This window comes from Camelina sativa, chromosome 17, assembly GCF_000633955.1.
Source record: "Camelina sativa cultivar DH55 chromosome 17, Cs, whole genome shotgun sequence".
NCBI classification, from domain to species: Eukaryota; Viridiplantae; Streptophyta; class Magnoliopsida; order Brassicales; family Brassicaceae; genus Camelina; species Camelina sativa.
This window is the reverse complement of record NC_025701.1, coordinates 31,565,636-31,583,726: the sequence shown is the minus strand read 5'-3', so window position 1 is coordinate 31,583,726 and position 18,091 is coordinate 31,565,636. Positions and strand designations below refer to the sequence as shown.

Here is an 18,091-nt window from a genome sequence, read left to right as displayed (position 1 = left end):
AAAAAAAAAACACAACTTTGGGAAGAACCCAACAAACAAAAAAATCAAATCTTTGTCTTATTTAGAAACTGAAGTCAAAACACAAAAGTAATCGAAGTGAACAACATATTAACTTCAAGGAGACTTACCAGAAACGCCATTAAACAACAACATAAACTAAGGAGTTTAGGTTTTTTTTTTTTTTTTGTCGAGGTAAGTTTGGTTAGCAGATACGAAAGTTGTAGTGCAATTAAGAGAAAGAGAGAACAAAAAAAGGTTTTTGATTCTTTTGAGTGGGTGGGTATATATCGTCGTCTGATGATTTAACACGGAATGTGATGTTTCTATACAAATTGAGAAGCAAAGATTTTTATTTGACGGCGAGTATTTTGATGCGTTGGGGAAATATTGAACAGAGGATTGAATGATGATGAAGTCGATCACGAAACATCGCCAGATGCATATTTGGGGTATCATTTAATAATTTATTAATTTATTTCATATAGACCGGCTCTTTAATGTGTTGTGTGTGTGTGACTCAGTTTTGTATCGCTGTGTGTTTATTATTAAATTAAATTTGATATTTTAATACTACTACTATACTACTAAAGAATAAAAGATGCATGTCAGTGTCATTAACTCGTGCGACATGTTCAGTAGTCAACAAAAACAATTAGAAGAGAACAAGAACAATTTAGATTGATGACCCAAATCCAAATCCATGTGGAGATAATCTGGCCCAACAAAAATTCAGCCCATATCGAAATACTGTAATCACTCTAGTTTCCATTTAATAATCCTTCATGCTTCTCATTTTCAGCTTTTAAACCAATGCAAAACTAATTCTTCCATTACTACGATTAGTTCCGACGTTTAGCAATATTACAACATGGAACGTCAAGTGTCACAATTCCTTTAACTTTGCATCGCTTAGACATAATATACATCCTTTAAATAAGGTTTAAAACTTGAATAGAATACTCCAATTTCCAGCAAAAGGTCTTTCCATTACCTTGACTTATGAAAATAACCAGTTCACCAACATACGACTTACGACCTGGTCTAACATTGTTCTGAAGTGTACACATCCACCATGACCATTACGGTTTTGTGCAATATGGAGCTAAGTTTTCCACCAAGCTTCTGTTGCGCTCACCTTGTAAAGTTGACATCCCTTTGAAAGTTTCCCAATGTTAAATTTAACATAGTGTTTTCCTAACACTCTCTTATGGTTCTGGTTCCTTTTGGGTTTCACACTTCCATGCATTTTTTTTTCCTGTCAAAGTATTACTTTCCATATAATCCTCATTCGCTACATAATGACCATCCTGCATTACTCAAACACCAAATCAAAATAATGTTGCCTCCTCATAGTTCTTAGTGATCTCCATTTCGCTATCCTTAGTGGCTTCCTATACCACCTATCAAACTTTATATGTTGTAGACTTAGCATTTTTCTCTTCTCCAAACCATTTTTTTCCGTTTAGAATAACAACCATTGACTATAAAGCTCTCTCCAAAGCCCCAAAATTGAATCAACCACTTTTTTTTTTTTCAACATTTTTCCGTCTTGACTCATCATGCTCTACAACTATCCAAGTTGCCTCCTTACTGCTAGTCGTCCGCATCAATCCACTAATAATCTCCATTTTCAAATACCCTTTCCCATTCAGGTTAAGACAACTTCAAATTATAAACAACCTATCTCCATTATCACGACACTTTTTTTTTTGTTAATCATCTGTAACGCTTACATACAATTCCCTGTAGAAGCCCATAATCTACATTAATGTGGTGTCCTCCCACACTGCTATTTTCCATTTCCTCTGCTGCAATTCCTTTTTGTGCTCTCCAAGCATTAGAATAACCTCGACTAGTGATTTTTTTATACAATACCTCATCTTTAAACTTTGTGGTCCACCTCAAAAAATGTCCTTCCACAATATTAACCCCAATATTTTGTCAAATATCTATTTGACTTTTATAAGCTAGTATCCCACACCTTCGTCCACTCGAAGGTCACGTCCTTCCATGTGAGTGAGTAATTAGTTTAGCCATACTAGCATATCATCTACCAAACTTGTGTTTGTGATTTACTACTCCAACTCTCTAAGAAAACGACTGACATTAATAACATTTGTGGTCCTCAACATTAACTTCTTNAAGGAAAGAGGTTACTGTTATCCGCAAATACCACCCTCACCTTAGCCATCAGATTAAACCTTTAGTTTATAACTAGCATCAACAGAAGACCCACTTCAACAACAATCCTGAAGCTGCAACGGTTNTTAACCTTATTGCATGTCGCACAAGTATAAATTTTTGCCAACACCATATTGAATTACATGGTGTTATCATCCATATGAGATTTCTTCCCATTTTCTCCCTTTCTTTTCCTCTACAGTTTATAGGGCTCCTTCCCACGTCACTTTAATGTCGCCACACATATCTTAGGGTGTTCCGTCCCTCTTAAAATTTTTACTATACTTTTCTGACTATCCTGACGAACTGATCTTCACTTGGAACTTCTTACCAACTCCTTTAAGCTTACAGACAAGGGGACTCAGATTCAATTACAAAAACCAAAAGATGCAAACAAGACTCCCTAAAATAATAAACCAACACGCAAGAGATAATTCACTCAAAGAAATAATGCAACACTCAATTTCAATCAAAGCAAACAAAGCACACAAACATAAAACACAGTTCAAGTCTTCGTCTTCTTCATCACCAACCTTCTCCACTAGAGGAATTATCCCTAGGAATTTCAATAGACTCCTCACTCTTCCTCTTTAAAAAAAACATTCATCACACGCTTTTTGACTTCACGCGCAATTGCGGTTCAGGTTCTTACACTGCTTCTGAAGATTGATTTCCACTCGCCACAAAATCAAGCTTAAGATTAGAATCCTACTAACTTTCACAAAATGAAAGTCAAGAACAAGTTTGTTGTCGGTGAATTCAAAATCTTTATACAAAACAAACTTGTTTCCGGAAACTTTCTTTGAAAACATTTTTTTTTTTAACAAAAATTGTTTTGAAACCTTGACCCTCCGGATCAGCACCGGAGTGGCCTTAACCGACTCTGATACCAAATGTAACACCCGTACCGTCGCAAAAGACAGAACAACATGTAATCCATCCGGTCTGGCCAAAAATGTTTCTTTATTTAAGATTCACCAACGAACAAACTTCAAACTGCAACTCTTAAACTTACTAACCTGGGAAAAAGGAAAAAGGGGGTGAGTAAACAAGTTTACTCAGTGAGGAGATCAAACTCTGCCAACTGGACATACAATAATCACGTTCCAAATATAACCAACAATCATTACTTAGCATAGATTCAGAATGTCTATCAAGCAAACAAACAAACAAACATCTTATTTCTCCTTAATAACTCTCATCTTATTTTATGCACTTTTGTGGCGACTACCACACGCAAACATTTCTGTTTCTTTACATTACTTAATAAGTTTTACTTTATTTATAGGTTTGGCCATTAACACTTTTTATGGCTCTCAAACCCCTTTTTTTTAGAAGACCACAGCCCATAGCTCGATTCTTCCCCTGCTCGTCAGCGGTTTATGACCTGCAATGAACCCGTCAGTTCATTATAGTCCAACATCCTCAAATATCTTATCCTTTCTGATTCTCATTCTCTTGTAGGTTCATAATTATATTTATAATATAATATATAAGTTAATTCATAACATCATATCATGTAGCCAAATGTGCTTCACATATATCATGTTACTAACAACCTATTTTACTTTGCACACAAATCCACGCAAACACATTCAAATAACAAACAATTCTTGAGTCTATACTCAGCAACTATCGAAGAGTACATAAGGAAAGAGGTTACTGTTATCCGCAAATACCACCCTCACCTTAGCCATCAGATTAAACCTTTAGTTTATAACTAGCATCAACAGAAGACCCACTTCAACAACAATCCTGAAGCTGCAACGGTTGAGATTAACCGATCAATGATTATTTCCAAATAATAATCTATGATTTAATCTAATATCCAAACCAACTTCTAAGTCTTGATAAACTGATTTGATATTCCTCCAATTAAATTAATTAGAATGATTTAATAATTAAACTAAACCAAATCTAACAATTTAATATTAGCCACCACAAGATGTAATACTACACCAACTCAATTCACGTGACCACGTATTACATACGTTCCGGTTCGACAATCCCAAATAACACTAATCGCACAACACCACAAACCAATTCCTTCGTTCTCGATAATTAAGTCTCGGTTCTAGGAATCAAACTACATTTAGGATCTCTTGGTTTAGGCTGGTTTAATTGTCGGTTCAATAATCAACAAAACAACACAACACAAACACGCACGAGACTAAGCTTCGCCGTTTACCTTTCTCGGCGTTTACACTCGGACGAGTTTGCTCCATGATTCAAGANGCATAGATTCAGAATGTCTATCAAGCAAACAAACAAACAAACATCTTATTTCTCCTTAATAACTCTCATCTTATTTTATGCACTTTTGTGGCGACTACCACACGCAAACATTTCTGTTTCTTTACATTACTTAATAAGTTTTACTTTATTTATAGGTTTGGCCATTAACACTTTTTATGGCTCTCAAACCCCTTTTTTTTAGAAGACCACAGCCCATAGCTCGATTCTTCCCCTGCTCGTCAGCGGTTTATGACCTGCAATGAACCCGTCAGTTCATTATAGTCCAACATCCTCAAATATCTTATCCTTTCTGATTCTCATTCTCTTGTAGGTTCATAATTATATTTATAATATAATATATAAGTTAATTCATAACATCATATCATGTAGCCAAATGTGCTTCACATATATCATGTTACTAACAACCTATTTTACTTTGCACACAAATCCACGCAAACACATTCAAATAACAAACAATTCTTGAGTCTATACTCAGCAACTATCGAAGAGTACATAAGGAAAGAGGTTACTGTTATCCGCAAATACCACCCTCACCTTAGCCATCAGATTAAACCTTTAGTTTATAACTAGCATCAACAGAAGACCCACTTCAACAACAATCCTGAAGCTGCAACGGTTGAGATTAACCGATCAATGATTATTTCCAAATAATAATCTATGATTTAATCTAATATCCAAACCAACTTCTAAGTCTTGATAAACTGATTTGATATTCCTCCAATTAAATTAATTAGAATGATTTAATAATTAAACTAAACCAAATCTAACAATTTAATATTAGCCACCACAAGATGTAATACTACACCAACTCAATTCACGTGACCACGTATTACATACGTTCCGGTTCGACAATCCCAAATAACACTAATCGCACAACACCACAAACCAATTCCTTCGTTCTCGATAATTAAGTCTCGGTTCTAGGAATCAAACTACATTTAGGATCTCTTGGTTTAGGCTGGTTTAATTGTCGGTTCAATAATCAACAAAACAACACAACACAAACACGCACGAGACTAAGCTTCGCCGTTTACCTTTCTCGGCGTTTACACTCGGACGAGTTTGCTCCATGATTCAAGAAACGGAGTCTGCTCGGCAACAGGGATCCAAAGTGGCTCAAGCTCACGGTGGTGTTTAGTTCTCATGATCCACAATCAAACAACAACAACAGATCATTAGACAACATCATTTACTTCATGCGCAAGTTACAAAAGAACACTAGGGTTCCCTTACCCTTAACGGCCTCGACAATGGCTATGGCTGTTACGGAGACAACGGCTGACATCTCTGCTGACAGTGGTTAACACATGGTTTCAAACTCCGGTGATTCACGATGGGTTGCTGACTAACGGTGGTGATCGACGACGACGAACAACAAATCCCCGTGAACTCTTGCTCTCCTTCTCAACGATGGCAATGACAACAACATGAGGAAGACGGTGATGATGGTGAACTACGACGTTGAGAGAGACTTAGGATTAGGGTTCACAAACTCTCTTCTCTCGACAAAATAAGGACGGCGATATGAGTGCATCCACACTTACACCATAAACCCTTTGTCGTTTTAACTTTGGTTAACTTGGGCTATTAATGGGGTAAAACTTCAAATAGCCCACTAATTAAAACTAGGGATGTTACAATTCTCCCCCACTTAAAATAAATTCGTCCTTGAATTTGCGAAACAGTTTCTCCCCCACTTAGTTTTCGTCCCAATTTAGGAGTATCTTTCTCTTTGATTTTTAACGCTTTAGATTATCCAATCCAATTTCCTATATGCTCGTTTTAACTTGTTTCCAAACTTTTCTGATCAACAATGAACCACAAGTTTCCACTTGGATATATACTGTAATCACTCTAGTTTCCATTTAATAATCCTTCACGAATCAATTTGGATTTCGAGATCGTTGCAATAAATCTTCTTCCTTCTGATTTCCTGGAATTCAATTACTTCATTAATTAAAACACAGAATTCAATTGACTAATCTTTTCTTCTTTGATTGATTGGAGAAGATCTAGAATTTGTTAAATTAAATCATCGGGACATGTTCGATGGAAACCGTTGATGGATTCGCTGATTCATATTTATGATATGAAGAGGAATCTGCTGTACAATTGCTTTCACCGAATCTGCTCTACAATTGCTTTGTAATGTATATACATATATATATATTTGTTTGTGTATCAAAATGAACAAAATAACTCCAGTCCAGTGGTTTAATAATATATCGTTCTCTTCCATGGGTGGGTTTGAGTCTCCATTAATTAGAAAATTAACTAAAGTTAGCTATTTAATCCATCACAAAAAGTTCATACTTTTTTTCAACACTTTTGGTAAAGTAAGGATTTTTGTAACATTTTTCCCGTTACTTTTTTTTGTCATAATAATATTATTTAGTAATTTCTAATTTTAAAATTCTAAAACAAATTACAAAAACACAATTAAATATATATATGCATAATTCTTTATTTTTCCATATTTACATATAACGTGGTTTATAGTAAAATATTAGTTGAGTTTTTGGGCGGAGGCAGTAAAGTGTGAGGGGTCAGCTGACCCCATTAAAACTTTTTTTTGGTATGTGTTAATTATAACTTATAAATAACAAAATGATCCTCTAAAATTTGTATTTTGACCTTATTAAAAATAAAAATTTTATGTTGAGTTTTACAGATTTTACATTTTGACATTGTTAAAACAAAATTTGCACTTTAATATTTCGAAAAGTTTGCATTTTTACTCCATAAAAATTTTCATTTTGACTTTTTAAATTTTACATTTTTTATTCTATTAAAAAAAAAAAAAAATTCACCCCTCTAACCTTTTTTTACCCCGATTGGTAAGGTTGTTACTTATGGCTATAAAGACTTTAACTTTAAAATTTTAGCTGTAGAGAATTTGGCTGTACATGCTTTTACTATAGAAACTTTAACTGTTAAAATTTGATTGGTAACAAATACTTTTAAAACTAAAGCTGTTACTTTTATTATTAAAATATATTAAAATGATGATAATGAAAAGAAAAATAATTATTATTAAAATGGATTTTAAAAAAAGGAGAAAAAATAAGAATAATTAATGCGTAAAAATAATTTATATATAAATTTTTGGAGATCTTTTAAGTATAATGGAAGAGAAAAAAATAAAGTTTTATATTTTTTAAATTTTAAAGCCTAGTTTTGATGCTTTAAAAGTTTTAAGAAAACGAGGAAGAAAAAAAACTAAGTGACTTACAAAGCTTTAAAAAAATTAAAGTCAAAAAAATATGATTGGCTAATAAATGGCTGTCAAGGCTTTAATTTTTTTTAAAGTGTTAAAAGTCTTGTACCAATCAGAGCCAAAATAGCCAAATTTCCTTTTCCAACAAATTGTAAATTTATATCTTACTACGTCACCTCCTTTATTATATTGTATCACGCCTACCAATGTTGACAAATTCAATGGGAATTTGCTGTGAAAACAAAATAAAAAATGAATTTTTTATACCAATACTAATAATAACCCGAATACGTCACACTGTATATATATCATATGCTCAAAATGTCAAACTCAATACATCACAAAGCTCATCAAAGTGTGGGAAGAGAATCGTCTGTGACAAAATGGTATCAACGTAGCAACAGTACTCAACGTATCCGAGCAGCCTCAGTTACGATTGCACCATTTTGGTTGTATCTATAACGTATCCAACTAATCTTCATACCATCACCTGGTGACGGACACCTCCGACCATTAGTGGAGCTGGCTAAGCTCCTTGTCGACGGCGATGGCCGTCTCTCCATCACCGTCGTCATCATCCCTTCAATGCAAGGAATTGGCACCGAAAACTCTTCCTCCTACATCTCTTCTCTCTCCACCGCGTCCACAGATCAACTACGCTACAACGTCCTAGCCATGGAGGATATATCAAATCAAGGATTCGTGTCGCACTGTGGATGGAACTCGACACTAGAGAGTCTTTGGCTCGGAGTTCCAATAGCCACGTGGCCGCTTTACGCTGAGCAACAAGCTAACGCGTTCGAGATGGTTGATGAGTTAGGTCTGTGGAGATCCGAAATAGTTTCCAGTTGGGTTTTTTTTTTTTTTGTATAACTGTGAATTTTCATTACTGAAAGTCGGATTGTACTGATTACAATAGCTTGGAATGCAAAAGATAACCTATGCCCCAAAAAAAATAAAAAGTAGAGGGAAATCTACCCGTACCGTGAAAACTTAGCAGTGGTACATTACAAAAATCTCAACCAATCATGCAATAAATTCCTAAAATTCTTTCGAAGCTTCTTTGCAAGGATAGCATCTCGAATTAACCTGTCCAGTTGCTTGAAGAGGATATGCGCGGGTGTTGCTGTGTTGTTGTGGAGGCAAGCATTCCTCTCAGTCCAGATAGAGTAAAGAACCGCTTGAGCCACCAGACGTTTGAGAGTTGTCGTGGTAGTGGAGTCCTGAATATCTAACCATGTTGAAAGAGCAGTCCAGGTGTGAAAGACAAACGGCCTATAACCCAGTCTCCTCGTTACCTGAAGCCATAGATCCTCACCCAAGCTGCATTGCAAAAATAAATGTTCTCTGTTTTCCGGTTGCAGTCCGCAGAGGCAACAGTTTGTGTCTACTTCCATTCCCTAAGAGGCAAGTCTTGTTTGGGTGGGTAATCTGTCTAGGTGCATCAGCCACATCATGAATGCGTGTCTTGGAATAGCCCCTTTGAACCACACTTGTCTTGACCAGCTCCGTGGGTTATGTTTTTGTCTCAGGATGTCCCAAGTCTTCTTTGTGCTAAATTGATCCAGCTCCACAGTGTCAGTTTTCCAGGTATAGCGATCCGGCTCACAGCTTAGTGAAGGTAGAGGCACTGTTGTCAGGTAAGTTTGTAGAAGTTCAGCTTGTGGAGATCTTGCATGACGTAAGAGCCACCCCTCGGGAGTGCATGCATCCGCCACAGTTTTTTGAAGAGGAATGCCAGTCTGCGATGGTCCAGTAGCTCCCATAAAGTCTAGCAGGGGACCAAAGGGAGACCACCAATCAGACCAAAAACTTACCTTCCTGCCATTTCCCACTTGACATCGTAGGAATTGCAAAGCAAGGGGTCGTAGATGCAATAGAGTTTTCCAGGTCCAAGACGTTTGCTTCTTCTCATCAATTTGCCAGAAAACCCCATCTTTTATCTTGTTATTCCTCATCCAATCCGCCCATAGGGAATCCCTGGCAGTTAACATTCTCCAGATAAGCTTAAGACAGAGAGTTTTGTTCCACCGAGCAAAGCATCTAAAACCAAGGCCTCCTTCCTCAAGCGGCAGGCACAAATCCTGCCAAGCAACTTTAGCAGCTGGTTTCTTGGTTATATCACCGCACCAAAGAAATCTGGAACACATACTTTCAATGCTCTTGATGCATCCTTTTGGCAGTATGAAAGCTGATGCCCAGAAGTTTACCACGCCATAAATAACCGAGGTGATCAAAGCTTTTCTCCCCGCATAAGATAGGGCATGAGCTGACCAAGAGGAAAACTTAGCTGATATCTTGTCCAACAGAGGACTGTAGTCACATATTTGCAGCTTCCGATGCATCAATGGAAGACCAAGATAGCGGATAGGGAGTGAACCGAGGTTGAAACCAAGCGTGCCAATGCGTAAGGTTTCATCCTGGTTCACTCCTGCCAAGTATAAATCCGTTTTGTCTTTGTTCATGGACAGACCAGACAAAACTGAGAAATCCTGGAGCACTTTTGTGATGTTCTGAAGTGAAGCCCTCTTGCCATAAAAAAATATCATTATGTCATCAGCGAATGCCAAGTGAGTTACCTGAGGAAGTAAAGTTGTATTGTTTGCTCAGCATCTGAGTTAGAACCTCCATTGCAAGAGTGAATAGATAAGGGGATATTGAGTCTCCTTGTCGCAAACCCTTGGCTCCCTTGATAAAGCCACAACTTTTTCCGTTTATGGAGACAGAGAAAGATGTCGTAGTAATGCATTTGGTTATGAGCTGAACGAAATGCTGAGGAAATCCCATCACCTTGAGGATGCAGATAATGAAATCCCAGTTAACTGAGTCAAAAGCCTTCTTTAAATCCACCTTTAGCATGCCTCTCTCCGAGATATTCTTTTGATTATAGCCCTGCACTAGCTCTGTTGCCTATAACAGATTCTCGACGAGAAGTCTACCCGGAATGAAAGCCGATTAAGTGTTGGAGATGAGATCTGGTAGCACTTTCTTGAGTCGATTTGCAAGAAGCTTCGACAGCACCTTGTAGATAGAGTTGCAGCAGGCAATAGGTCTAAACTCCGTCATTTTGGAGGCACTTGGCGATTTAGGTATCAGAGTTAGCAGTGTGGCGTTCCATTTCTTGAGAATCTGTCCTGAATGATAGAACTCCATAACCGCTGCTATCATGTCAGCTCCTACTGTGTCCCAGTGCGCAGTAAAAAATTATGCACTGTAGCAAAAAATTATGCACTGTAGCCATTTGGCCCCGGCGCTTTATTTCTTGGTAAGGAGAAGAAACCTGTTTTTATTTCCTCTGGAGTAAATGGTCTAGAGAGAATCTGTATCGCAGAGGCAGAGCATCGTTGACTTATAATGTCTTCAATCGCATCAATAGATGGAGATTGGACAGGCCCTTTGCTTCCTAGGAGGGTTTTGTAGAAATCCACCGCAAGTTGTTGTATCCCAAGCTTCGACTCCACCACCTGATGGTTGTCATCTAGCAAGAAAAGAATGTGGTTCTGTGCTTGACGAGACAACACAACTCTATGAAAGAACTTCGAGTTCTTGTCACCATTTTCCAGCCAACAGATTCTGGATTTTTGCCTCAAGAATGATTCCTCCGCTGAGGCTAGAATGCACCATTTCATATGAGCCTCTTTTTCCAGTTGCGACGAGAGAGCAGATGGGGAAGCCAGAAGAGTTTGCTGACAAGTCTGAAGATTCTCAAAAGCTTCAGAAGTCCGCTTTTCTAAATCTGAGTAGTTGTCATGAGAGAAATCCTTGATAACCCTCTTCAGCGCCTTTAATTTTTTAGATACCAGAAGCATCTTCGAGCAATCAAAAGTCAGAGCTTGCCACCATAGCTTTATTAGAGGCCCAAATTCCTCATTATCGTTCAACAGGGTTAGAAATTTGAAGGGCTTGTGGATCTTTAGTTTACCCGTGTCCAAGAAGACACAGGAAGGGCTGTGGTCCGAGAAACCAGGTTCGCCAAAGACTCCTAAAGAGTTTGGAAAAGCTACCATCCACTCATCATTGATTAAGGTTCTATCCAGCTTCTTCGAGATCGGATCTATGGCATGCTTGTTTGACCAAGTAAAAGCATTACCACAAAAAGGTAGGTCTGAGAGTCGAGAGTTTATTAGACAATGCTTGAGATCTCGCATTCCTCTTGTCGACAGGTTTGGGCTAGGATTAGAGTGCTCCTCCGAGGATAAAATTTGGTTGAAATCTCCTGTAACTAGCCAAGGCCTACTCGTGACGTTGGTGGAGTCTGCAACTTGTTGGAGCTCGGACCATAGATCCAATATTTCCTCCCTACTTACTGAAGAGGCATAGACTATGGAGATCACCAGGTCTTGAGACATAAAAGGTAGCTTCACTAGACAAGTGATCATTTGGAGAGACTTAGTTAAGATAGTAACGTTTACCGAAGGGTGCCAGACCACCCAGATCTTCCCAAGCTGAGAGAGAACTCATAATTATTCGCCAAAAGCCACCCAGGGAGAGCACGCGAGACTATATGATGCGCCTTCTTGGGGTGAACGTGGGTTTCTATAATCCCACCAAAACAAGGTTTATAAACCTTAATCCAATTCCTAAAACTTCTCCTCTTTACAGGATCATTTAGACATCTTACATTATGACAAAAAATATACATTTAGGGGATATTGGTTTAGAGGATTGGAGGGCCTCCAGCCCTGGCGCGAGTTTCCTTTTTTTCTGCATTCTCTTTGAGATTACCCGGAGAAACCTATCTGCATCTTCTTCCGGGTTGTCTTCATCTCAAGACAGGCTGTCAGGATTAGAGTCTGTCTGATATAATCCTCCTCCAACCTTAGGTTGTGGCAGATTGTGGAATAAATTTGACGACAGATCCACACAGAGCTTACCTACATCAAATTTCTGCTGGAGGTTCACGGGTGGAGGTGGAGGTGGCATCGAGACAGTAGCATTGGGCGCCACCAAGGTAGACAAGCCTCCTTACTGCAGGGAGCGTTCTAACTTCTTTCCAGATTTAACGGGTTGCCACACTGCATTTGTTTTTGATTGGAGACCAGATCGAGTCGCCGTAGCAGTAACTTCGACAATAGGGAGCTGACTCTGGGTTGGCTCTTTCCCATTCTTCTTAGCTTGAGCAGAGCGAGGGCAAGCCTCAGAAGCGTGCTTCACGGACCCACAGAATCCACAGGTCGGTGGAGCATTTGTACATCGGGAGACTGTGTGGTCAACACTCTTACAGTGACTACATAAGGAGGGCAACCAGGGACTGGTGACAGGAATTCTCTTTATCTGCCCAGATTCAAAGCGAGCGTTTACAGCCTCAGGGAGGGGCTTGCGAGGGTCAATGACCGTGTATACTTTGGCTACCTCAATGTTTATAAGCTTCTCAGTTTGTGGATGGAGACATACCGGGTGCCCAACAAGTCCAGCAATGTGTTCCAAACCTTCCCTATTGAAAAATTCCAGTGGAACTCCATGAAATTCTAACCACACGGGAACCATTGATAGTTCTGGTTTCTTTGGAACAATGTCCGGCGACCATTTGGCAACTAACATAGTTTGTCCATCTACCTGCCATAGAGCTTGACTCAGAATTCTGCGTCTTGCATTCGGACAAGGCACCTTAAACATGAACGAATGTCCTTCCATCTTGGATACAATGATATCTCTGCGTTGTCTGCTCCAGATGCCATTAACAATGGCATGAACGGCTGCACGGTGAGGGGGTTCCTCATAAAATTGACCCAGGATGAAACTCTCCCAAGAGTTCTTGTTTTTCTCAAGGACATATTTTGGTATGGTAACACATACCTTTCCTGAGTCAAGCGTGAAAGGATTACCCTTCTTCTCCATTTGAACTGTGTCACCTTTAACCAAGTCTCGCCAGGGAGACTGTGGTGTTTGCTCGGATATGGCAGCATTGGTCGAGACTTTGGCTGGCATCACCGAAGGATTTTCTGTGGTAGTATCATCCTGAACTTCATTGGGCTTCACGGGCGAGATAGCAGGTACATTAACCGGAGCATTGATAACTGTAGTTGCTTCCCCCAAATTATGAGATCTAGGGATTTCAGATCTAGGGTTTTCGATTGCTACTTCATCAGTCACTGGGGTAACTGATTTGCAGGAATCAGACTTAGTCTGGCTGGCTGAGTTCCTTGTGGAGTCAGGCAACAAATTTGGCGATGTGGCGGACGATGCGGCACCAGCTGAGTCTGGAGAGTCAGGCGGATTACAAGGCACCAGAGACGAATTGGTCGAGGCGGATCCAGTGGGGATACCACCGGGGGGGTTTCTTTGTTTTTTGTTTACCCATGAGGGGCGGAGGTGACCCACGCCGAGATAGGCGAAAGTGGGAGGTGAACAGAAGGGATCGTGTTTTTGAGAGAAAAATCAAAGAAGAGAAGAAAAAAGCTATTTCCGGTTGGGTTTTATGGCGGTGGAGTCGGAGTTGATGACGGTGGAAGAGATAGAGAGAGGAATCAATTGTTTGATGGAACAGGATAGTGACGTGATGAATAGAGTGAAGGAGATTAGTGAGAAGAGCCACGTTGCTTTAATGGACGGTGGATCTTCGCATGTTGCTCTTCTAAAGTTCATTCAAGACGTCACTAAGAATATCTCTTGAATCTTTACAAAACATAATCATATCTCCATGATTCATTGGCTATAGTTAAGTTACCCTTTTCGTCAAGTAAAAATCTTAAGTAACGCTAGTGTTTTTGTCTCTTATAAACGTATATGTTTGAGATTATGGGATAACATGTTATAGTTATATCTCAAATAAATATATTTTGTATAAACTTTCGTTATTGTATGCCTTCATGATAAAAGTTATATATGGCACATCTACTAACCAATATGTTTATACGATTTTTATACTCTCCACCAATCAAACAATTGCAAGTATCAACTTATGAACTTACTAACAAAAGAAAAACACTCACAACAAAGGATTTACACTTAAATGATATTTTGAAAGTTGAAGAATTAAATGTCCACAATTTGATGAAAGTTGGGGTTTTCTAGACATTTTTCATGTATTTTCTTTGTATTGTGGGGAGAATGAAGACATGACAAAACATATGACAAAATAGTTTTTTCTTTTTGCAAAAGTGGTGAATTAGTAAAGTTTCCTAAAAATGGTATTTTTGTTATAAAAAAAATTGAATTGTAATATTTTAGTTAGTTTTCCCGAGTATTAATTGTTATGAACATCTGTTGGCATAATATTTGTTGTTTTCATATAATTGATTAAAGTAGTTTAGTTTTTATTATGAAAAATAAGTTTATAGCACTGATTGGTAATGGCGGTTACTTTTAGCTGTATGTAGAGATTTTGACTTTAAAATTTTCACTTTAGAGAATTTAGTTGTAGATGTTTTGATGGTAGAAACTTTGACTACTAAAATCTGATTCTTTACCAACAATTTTTAAAATTGTAGCTGTTATTTTTAATTATTATTATTATTATTATTATATATATATAATAAATAGAAATTATGTTAGAAAAGCAATTTAATGACAAAAAAAATTTACTAATGATAAATTAAAATTTTTAAAAAGTCAATCAAATATGTGATTTTGTTTGAAAAATAATTAAAACAAACAAGTATAAGAATAAGAAATAATGATGTTACTCTCTTATTTGAATGTTATTATCTTATTAATGATGGATTTAATACTCTATGATAATATTACTCCCATTATTAATGATGATGATGAAAAAATAAAAATTATTATTGAAAGGGATCTTTAAAGAAAGAGAAAAAAATGAGAATAACTAATTTTATAAGTATAAATATGTACTTTTGGAGGGCTTTTAAATATAATGGGGAGAGAAAAAAGAATGCTTTTATAATTGTTTTGCTTTAAATCATGTGTTTTGAAGCTTTGAAAAAAATTGAGAAAGGAAGGAAGAAAAAAAAAAAGTGGCTTTCAAACTTAAAAAAAAAATAAAGCAAAAGAAAGATCTCAAGGCTTTAAACATTTTTAAAGTCTTAAAAGTATGTTACCATATATATAAATAATTAAAGAAATATAAATAAAAGATTGTGTGAAAGCTATTATTATTATTATTATTACATAGTACTAATTGTTATGCAAACATTTGTCAATGTAATGTGTTCTTTACTCTTCACTAAAAAAAATAGAGAATTTGTTAAAAATACCCCTTTTGATATACCCCTTTTCAAAAATACCCTCTTTTCTGGCAATTTTTATTTTTGCCCTCCATTAATTTTTAATGACCATTTTACCCTTAAATGAAAAATATTTTATTCAATAAAAAGAAAAACAAAATTTTTCCGCCAAAAAATTTTGATAAAAATTTTCGACATAAAAAATTTCCCGCCAAAAATTTTCCCGCCAAAAAAAATTTACAAGGTTTTTAAAAGGTTTTATAAGGTAGAAGAAACCTTATAAAAACCATAAACACCTTTTAAACGCTTTTACAAGATTTTTAAAAGAGTTTTAAAAGGTTTTAATAGGTTTTTAAAAGGTTTTTTAAACATCTCGTAAACGCTTTTACAAGGTTTTTAAAAGGTTTTTAAAAAGGTTTTTAAACACCTTGTAAATGCTTTTAAAATGTTTTTATAAGGTTTTTAAACACCTTGTAAACGCTTTTAAAAGGTTTTTAAACACCTTGTAAACGCTGTTAAAAGGTTGTTAAACACCTTGTAAATACTTTTACAAGGTTTTACAAGGTGTTTAAAAGGATTTACAATATTTTTATAAGGTATAAATTTCAATTTTTTTGGCGGGAAAATTTTTTGATTTTGGCGGGAAAATTTTTTTTTGTGGCGGGAAATTTTTTTTTTTTACGAGAAAATTTTTGATTTTGGCGGAAAAAATTTTTTTGGCGGGAAATTTTTTTATTTTTGGCGGGAAATTTTTTTTTGATTTTGGTGACTGTACATTCTTGTTGTCATTTAAAGAAAGGGTAATTTGGTCATTTTGTTCAAAAAGAATGGTAGTTTTAAAATGGTCAACATGGAAGGGTATTTTTAAAAAGGGAATTGAAAAAAAGGGTAATTTTGAGAATGCCCCAAAAAAATATGTGTTCTTTACTCATATAACTGATTAAAAATAGTTCAGTTTCTATGACTGGAAAAGTAGTCTATATATATAAATAATTATATTATTAATATCTATAAAAGATGATGTGAAAACTTTTATTATTAATTATTATGAAACATTTATCGGCCTAATATAGGTTCTTTATTTAAGTCATTAATAAAATATTTTAGTTTCAATGATTGGAAAATTATTCTATATATAAATATATATATATATATATATATATATATATATATATATATATATATAACTACAGAAATATATATAACAAAAAAATTAAGTCAAACAAAATCTCAAGTTATTTTCAAAATTAAAAAAAAAAAAACAGAACGAGTTGGTAAGTTTCTAGGCTTATCTTTTCTGGATATTTAGTAAAAGTTTTGACTTTATTTTCCAAAGATTTATCTATAAATTTGCTTCGAAAATAATTTTATTCATCTATTGTAATTACAATTTTTTGAATTTTTTTTGTTTACACAGAAAATCATAATGGACGACCAGATAATCAATGTTATCCGTGAGCCATGTGCTTTGTGTACCACCAAAAACAAAACCTGCTCTCAAAATTGCGAATTTGCACCTTATTTCCCTGCAGAAAAGTATTATATTATCTTATATATAATTTTTTGATAGATTTATTATTAGAAATTTGATCAGCTAAGTTATTTATTAATACTAATCAATATTGATTATTTTTACAGACAAACTGAGTATAAAAATGCACATGAATTATTTGGTACCGCAAATATTATGAAGATGATGCGATTCGCGCCCACAACAGAGGAAAAATGCATGTTGGCATCATATATCTATACTCATGGAAGGTAACGCTTGGACAGATGATCAAGCGAAAGGTGGATTTGAAAAGATCCGACAACTAAAGTGGAAAATTTTACAACGTAAACTTTACCTCAATGAACTAAAGGAGAAGATTAAAGTTGTAGAAGAAGAAACCAAACTCAGTCTTTAAATTTATGATACAATATGTTGTATATCATTTATGGATATCACATATCTTATATCATTTATCTATCTTTCTTATTTGTTAAATATTTATGATGATGTGAATCAGAAATAAAATGTATTGATATTGATATATATGACTAATAATACTATTTCTAATGGATAATTGATGTGAATTAGTTTTTGTGCATAAATTCAAAACCTAAAATGAAAAATTTAATTCAAAACCTAGAAAGACATATTGTACACATAAAAGCCAACGTTATAAAATTTGAAAATTTTGAAATTACTAAGTGAACATATGGCGGAAATGCTCGAACTTGTATACATGTAATTTTATGTCTGAAATCAAATATATAAACTAATATACGATATCTAAATGCGTAAACATATGCAAAATATGACATTAAG

The 18,091-nt window shown here is 35.8% G+C and overlaps 2 protein-coding genes and 1 pseudogene across 2 annotated transcripts in view; 1 reads left to right on the top strand and 2 right to left on the bottom strand.

Moving 5' to 3' along the window:
• The window catches only part of LOC104758525 (protein CHUP1, chloroplastic-like), a 3,003-nt gene extending 2,564 nt beyond the window's left edge, over positions 1 to 439 (bottom strand). Inside the window, exon 1 of the mRNA XM_010481406.2 lies at positions 129 to 439. The gene's annotated coding sequence lies outside the window, so the exon portion shown is untranslated. The remainder of the gene's footprint in view (positions 1 to 128) is intronic.
• On the bottom strand, positions 9,055 to 11,802 carry LOC104759967. Its single transcript, XM_010482829.1, has 4 exons — positions 10,935 to 11,802; positions 10,676 to 10,833; positions 10,280 to 10,564; positions 9,055 to 10,182 (listed from the first exon to the last, which is right to left on the bottom strand). Exons 1-4 carry the CDS (start codon positions 11,800 to 11,802, stop codon positions 9,055 to 9,057), a joined length of 2,439 nt encoding a protein of 812 aa, XP_010481131.1.
• On the top strand, positions 17,207 to 17,738 carry LOC104758523 (annotated as a pseudogene).